Raw genomic sequence first — 7,412 nt, forward strand, 5'->3', positions numbered from 1 at the left:
TCCACGTTAGTTCTTAGGATTGCATTTGAAGTCATGGTTGAAAAACAAAATCTAACTCTACTGAGGGAAAAAGAAATCTCATTTGTAAACTTAATCGTGTGAACCACAAGCATAAACGGAGGTGCAGCTGCCCTCCACCGGAAATTGCCCCAAGCCCCTGAGCACTGCTCCCCACCTCGGCAGCAATGACCCAAACGTATTAATTAGCACAACGTGTTCCAGGGCCCTCAAGCCTCCATCCAGGAAGGGGCTGGGGTTTCAAACGCACAATGGTTGATTTCTCCAGAGGGACTGTGACACTGACAGTCAGCGTGGCCGACCCCTCCAGCTCCTTGGGTGATCTGTCCATTTTGGGCCCGAGATGTGAGAGTCCCTGGGAAGCCGTGGATCACTGAGCGCTATGGCTTCCAGTCCCGTGGTTCTCAGTGGCATGTGAGGTGTTCAGAGAATTGAAACCATCTTGCTGTACAGCATCTTTCTGGGGTGGCATTCTCTCATTGATCCTATCCAAACCCTTTGCCTCTTCAAAACTGCAGATTCTATGTGGCAGAGAGAATCCTCGTATTGCTTTTTCAGCCTCAATAGCCTCAACTGTGGCACTTTGCAGAGTCTGCCGTCCTCCAGCCAACATTCCATTAGGCAGCATCCCTGTGGGAGTCAGGCCCTTGCGTGTCAGCACACTTTCACTCTCCTCCCTGAGAACAGAGAAGACCCTTGCCGTCTTGCCAATTGCTCGAATTTTGTTTCCTATGATCTCTTTCAGGGCTGCAGTTGAACCATCAAATTGGTCTTCACCTTCAGTCATCAGTTCATCATCAGAGCAAGTACTCAGAACATTTACCAACATTTCTGTCACCTTTTCTCCAACAAATGGTAAAGACCAGGTAAAGACATCCATAAAACTGCATAACCAGTAAGGATGTGGAGAACAATTAAATTGTCAAATATTCATCACATTATTTTCATATTTTAATACAGCAGCTTTATTATTGTAGACATCTAAGTAATTAGGTGCCGAAAAAATTGTTATTAATGAAGGGAACCCTGTAGTTTGACTTTTTCTGTACATTCTATAGCCTGCATCTTGAGCTTCATGGGCTCTAATAATTGATAACAAATTATTGTTTTGCAAAAATTCACACACTGCTGGATAGCTATAAAAATAAGAACATCCTTGAACTGTATTTTGACTAAAATGTTCCTGTGACTTCTCATTTCCAAAATCTTCAGAAGGATCAGACCATGACAAGTCACACATTGGTCCAAATGCAGTTGGCTCTTTGAATCTATGTAATCTCCTAATATTATCCAGTGTGTGTATTTCTGGTGAAAGTCCACCACGAACACAAAGAAACTGTTGGTTTAAAAGTGCAGCAAGAGGTGGGCTATCAAAAGCTTCCATACAAGCTTCATAGACTCTTTCTGAATATTTAACTTTACATTCTTGCTTACCACCATTTCGTCGGTAAAGAAACGAACAGCACCCGGCCCAGACAAGGTCAGACCTGAACACCTGAAGAACCTGCTGTCAGGACTCATCAATACACTGGCTCAGTTCTTCACATGCTACCTGTCTGAATGCAAGGTTCCGTGTCAATGGAAAACCAGCAGGACCGTACTACTGTTCAAGAAGGGAGACATTCATGACATTGGCAACTATCGCCCGATCTGCCTATTGTCTGTCATCTACAAGTTGTTCACTCAAGTCATCCTGAATAGGATTGGCAGAACACTAGATGAAGGACAACCATGCGAGCAAGCAGGGTTCCGCAAAGGATTCAGCACCATCGACCATATCCACACGATAACCAAGCTCATTGAGGTTTCTCGGGAGTTCAAGATGCTGCTCTGTCTAACGTTCATTGATTTAAAGAAGGCCTTTGATTCTGTTGAGACGGAAGCGGTCATTGAAGCCCTAGCCAATCAGGGCATTCAAGCCCAATACATCAGGATCCTCCGTGAGCTGTATTGCGGATTCACTACCAGGATCTCACCATTCTACAGGGAGGTGATCATTGACATCAAGAGAGGGGTTCGGCAGGGTGATATCATTTCACCAAAACTCTTTAGTGCCACCCTCGAGAACATCATGCGATGACTGGAATGGGAAGGAATGGGAGTGAAGACAGATGGTCGGCAACTACACCACCTCCGTTTTGCTGATGACATTGTTTTAATAACACCAAACATTAGCCAAGTGGCACAAATGCTGGCTGACTTCGACCGTGAGTGTGGAAAGGTCGGACTACAATCTTATGAAGACAATGTTTATGAGAAACAGCCTCGTTCCTGACACTCCATTTTGCTCTCAATGGAATGACCATCTCTGAATGCAACAGTTATGTGTACCTAGGTCGAGAAGTCAACATGACAAATGACCTGGCACTCAGGCTGCGCAGGAGGGAGAGAGCGGCTTGGAATGCCTTCAAGAGCATTGAAGAAATAGCTAAGAGGACAAAGAAACTCCAGCTCTGGGCACATCTCTTTGATTCCACTGTTCTTCCTGCATTAACATAAACCTCAGAGACCTGGGCCCTACGTAAACAGTATGAGAATGCTATTCTGGTCTGCCAAAGAGGAATTGAAAGAGCTGTGCTTGGAGTATCACGTTTCACTCAAATGAGAGGAAGAATTCGGAGTTCAGAATCAGGGACGCTGTCTGCTGTCTCGTTTGCCAAGGTGTCAAAAATCAGATGGGCTGGTCACGTAATGAGATTTAGAGATGACTGCTGGACTAGAGCCATTACCAACTGGATTCCATGGGATGTCAAAACACCACGTGGCTGCCCACCTACCAGATGGTCATACTTCTTCATCAAGATTGTGAACGATCAGTTTGAGGCTCTTTGTGTTCCTAGAACGAACAGATGCCATTGGGCTACACTAGCACGCGACAGGGACAAATGGAGATGTTACTGGCGCCCGCTCGAGCAAATCGCCGATTAATGGGAAGTCAAGTGATCAAGTGAAGTGATTCTTGCTTAAAGGTAAAATATTCAGTTAGGTGTCTGCATTCATGGTTGCCTCTTAGAAGAAATAATGTGGTTGGGTACAGAATCTTCAGGACCCATAAATATAAGACACACTCTATACTAAAATAACCTCTGTCCACATAATCACCAAGAAAATGGTATCGTGTATTAGCAGGTGATCCTCCTACTTCAAAAAGTTTCATCAGATCAAAAAATTGGACATGGATGTCACCACACACTGTAATTGGACCTCCTACTTCTATCATGGTTTTCTCTCTCCAAAGGATGGCAGCACCCTCATTGATAATTCTAAGTGCAATTTCTTCATCTACCCGACCTTCTTTTACTAAGTGATTCTTCAGAACATCAACCCTTGGTATCCCATCCATATCAAACACTTCTTCAGATGTCAAGCAATGTGTTGGGGGAAAAGGAACAGACCTGAAGAGAAAAAAAAAATCCCAGCTGTAGGGTAATCCATCAGGTTCTGTGTGGTCCGGATGCATTTCTGCTAAAAGCCGCTGGGTTTTGAGATTTGTTTCTGAGTTTCTGGGATCATGGCCGTTAAGCAACTTGATCAAGAGCCAGAGAGGCCATTCGTGGGCGATGACTTGCAGTCTCGTTGGGGTGGGGAGGACAGGCCCGGCTCCACCCCCATCCTGTGAGGCCCAAAATGTCTCATCACTGTGGGCCCAGACCTGACTGTCCAATGGCCTCTGGAGGATGGCAGCCACTGAGCCACCTAATAGGACTGTAAGTTCAAACCTGTGGTTAACAGAAGAAAACGGGGAAGAGGGTATGTAAAGGTGTCAACTTCATGATTAAGGATAATATTGGATTTTTAATGATGAATTAAAGTGGATTTTTATTGATACTCTGAAACAAATCTTATAGTGCAATGCTACTTCAGTTAAGAACTTTAAAATAAAACTAAATTGAGGAGAAAAAAAAGATATATTATCCAGACACCAACCTCTGGGCTCTACAAGTCTAGAGCTGCTAGCCATCCCTATCCTGCATATATACATATGAAACATGTTGGAGTACACGGAGCTTAGGTTTATCAGATTGTACCCATCACAGTGCTCCCGAGTCACTCCCATTACTTTGTCTGTAACCACTTCTATGCTCTCTTCCCCAACCAATTTGTAAGGTCTCATCCTTCTTAGACACTGAAGCTGTACTGTAAGTTAATATTGCCTTTCTCCTCTCCTTATGTCTTTTGAGCAGTTTACTTTAATGCAATGTCCTTTTGTATAGATACAGGAAGACAATTAATTAATATGCTCCATAACTTAGGAATTGATTGGCTTTGAATATTATTCACTCCTGAGCATCTGCCTTCTCAACTTAAGCCTCAGTTGCCCTCACTTCCTAGCACCCCAAGGGCAGGGTCCCGACGTGGGACTGGATGGAACCAGGGCAAGCAGGTAAGTTATGTGCTACCCTGGCATCGCGATGGGCCAGGCCAAGGTGCCACGATTCTTAACTATAAGTTAAGAGGTTGGTCATAGGCAAATGATGTCATGATCCAATAGTAACGACGAGACTAGGGCCCTGCTGCTAGGAATAGGAAAGATATCTGGCCTGAGCACTGCAGTCTGAGATCAAGATGGCCCTAGGAGAGCAATTCTATAAGCTCAAAGTATTTCTTACTGTGTCCATACAAAATGATTAATATTATGTATGCTTATATGTTGGTTGGACAAGGAGAGGAGAAACAAGTCCTAGAAGCAGTTTTCCTGTGTTTTCTGACTAGCTTGGATGAGACTGCTTTCTCCCTTTCAAACTGTCTTCAGTAAATGATTTCAGCATATTGAGACAGTTTCCCCTTTCTCTCAGAACCCTGGCTGGTCTTAGATATGCAGATCTCAGGTGGTAGCCAGGCTGGTCTTTGGGATGCAAATCAAGGTGCTTGCAGCTTGTGAAAGTGCTTGTGAAAGGTTTCAGCTTGGCTTTGTATCTTCTTTCCCGAGGCCAGTATTACTGGCCTGCTGATGTAAGGAAACAATGTGGATGTAAGGAAACAATGTATGGTTTGCCGCCTCAATGTTCTTTCTGTAACTTCTTTTGATGACATCACTATATTGCACCCTTTAGAGGTACTATGATCTATATAAGGGAGATTTCAGGGCTCTCTGGGGGGACACGTGCATCAGAGAACCTGGGAAGATGGGGCTGAGGACAGAAACTGAGAGAACAAAGGCGCACGTGCTTGAGGATTCCTGAGGCCTCCATGACATACAGCTCTTCCATGTAATAGACGGCTGCTAAGACCAACCAGCTTGGCCTCGTTTCCTTCCTTCGCCTGACCATCGCTATCACCCTCCCTGGAGTGGGGAAGTTGCCTGACCGCCAGCCGTTTTATTTTTTGTGTGTTTATCCAAAACATATATTGAAAGAATCCACATTAGGGCATCAAATTTTTGTGTACTTTAGCTAACTTGCAACATTGCTTTCTGTAAAACTGCTTGGCTGCTTTGCACCTGGGGGAGAGGGGACTTGGAAAGTGAACAGGGCATAACTTCTTTTCTAAACCAAGTGTGACAGGATTCAGGTGTATTTACTGTCCCTGAAATGTATTGTCTCAGTAAAGCACCCTGCAGATTTAGGTAAAGGATAACTCAGGATGCGGGTGGTTGGGGGAAATTGCCCTTTCCTGGAATGTATTGTCTCACTAAAGCACCCTGCAGACTTGGGTAACTCAAAAAGAGGATGGTCAAGGGAGATTACCTAAGGCTTAATGATTCCAGCTATAACCTTGCTTGTGCTGACAATCGATGTATGTAAATGCTGATCTTTGAATCTATAGGCTAAGGGGTGAGGTACTTTTAAATGGATTGGTTAAGAAAGTATATGTTGTTACAAATCTATTGGCTATGAAATGCGCGGGCTTTGCTGTAAGGGCCAGTGAAGGCCTATATAAGATCCCCTTTGAAGAAGTTCGGGGCTCTCAGCCACTGCCCGTTTTTGGGGTATGCTGCGGAGCCCCAGCATGCTGGTCTAAATAAACCCCGTTTTTACTCCTGCAGGAATTGTGTCTATCTGGTCTCTCCGCGCCTCCCAGGGCTAGGGAACTCCCGATCCCAACATTTGGAGGTCCCACCGAGATCACCGAGGACCCTGCCCCAGGGACGCCGGATTGAGCCGCGGGGTAAATTAAGGCGCCTCTTTCTCTCTCTTTGTTTCTTTGGTACCGTTTTACTGTAGTTACGGATCAGTGACACAAGCACAGTGGTGTGCAGCACAGTGACAGTGGTGTGCAGCACACTGGTGTGTGTGTGAGCCTTGTGTCTGACAGACGTGTCGGGAATAGACACGGGCCGCAGCCCTGGGGGACGCCCCAGAGGTGGATGAGGGCCAGGGACGCCTGGAGGCCTCTTTTGTGGTAGCCTCGGAGAGGCTACATCTGGTGTGTCAGGAATCATCGGCCGCTCTATTACTTCTCTATTCTTCTTTCCTCTCCAAAAGGTCTTGCGCTTGCGTCATTCTTTTTTGTAGGTTGGATCACGCTCGTCCTTTTTCTCTACCGAGACACCATCTTTGGAACCATGGGACAATCTCCGTCCACTCCTCTCACTCACTCTCTCCCACTGGTCAGAGGTCTGCTCTCGTGCTCAGAATCTTTTTCTGATTGTTAAAAAGCCTAAATGGCAGACCTTTTGCTCTGCAGGATGGCCGATGTTCCAGATTGGTTGGCCCCCCGAGGGATTGTTCCACTCGCCGCTTATCTTCCAGGTCAAGGGAGTCATCTACCAGCCTGCTCCCCGGGGGTACCCGGACCAGGAGCCTTAGGCAGGAGTGCCAGGCCAGGGGGAGAAGGGGCCCCCACTTACTCTGCTCCTCCTCTGCCCCTGAACCCCGAACTCTCTATTGCCACTCCCGGGCCAGCACTGGCCTTTCCCTACTTCCGATCTCTTCACTTGGAAGAACTAAACCCTCTGGAGGTGAAAAATCATGTGCATGCCCTTTGGGCATATTTGGGAGTCCCAGGGTGACTGGTGAGTGTGGTGCACACCCGTGTGAAAGAGTGGACCGGTCCGAGCGAGTGCCTAAGTGTGATCTCTGCGTGTATCCATAGTGTGTGTATTTATTATCTTTCTCCTAATTCTGTTTATTAAGATTGTTTAATACGGGTCAGAATTGATCACTTCTCTGAGATCCACAGGAAAGCTCAGGATCTGGGCTTGATGATCAAGAAAGGTAAATTTGACACTTATTGTTCATCAGAATGACCTTCCTTCGGTGTGGATTGGCCCCCACGAGGTTCCTTCTCTCCAAACCTTGTGGCTCAGATAAAGGAGGTAATCTGTGGAAGATCTGCTGTGAAGTTCTCCTCCAGGCAAGCATCTGAATAGTCTCTGCAAAGAGGCACCCCTCCTTTGTCTGTCTTGCATCACCATCCACTATGGGGGGGATGGGAGGAAAGCCCACTAGTGA

General features: G+C 46.1%; 1 protein-coding gene across 1 annotated transcript; it reads right to left on the bottom strand.

The window, feature by feature from the left end:
- Positions 1 to 162: 162 nt before the first annotated feature.
- LOC130029548 (serine/threonine-protein phosphatase 2B catalytic subunit beta isoform-like) lies at positions 163 to 3,376 on the bottom strand. Its single transcript, XM_056120525.1, is given in 2 exon segments — positions 163 to 1,451; positions 2,985 to 3,376. Coding segments are annotated over 2 exon segments (1,440 nt in total). The 5' UTR covers positions 3,362 to 3,376; the 3' UTR covers positions 163 to 388.
- Positions 3,377 to 7,412: the final 4,036 nt, after the last annotated feature.

This window comes from Sorex fumeus, unplaced genomic scaffold (genome assembly GCF_029834395.1).
Source record: "Sorex fumeus unplaced genomic scaffold, SorFum_2.1 ptg000043l, whole genome shotgun sequence".
NCBI classification, from domain to species: domain Eukaryota; kingdom Metazoa; phylum Chordata; class Mammalia; order Eulipotyphla; family Soricidae; genus Sorex; species Sorex fumeus.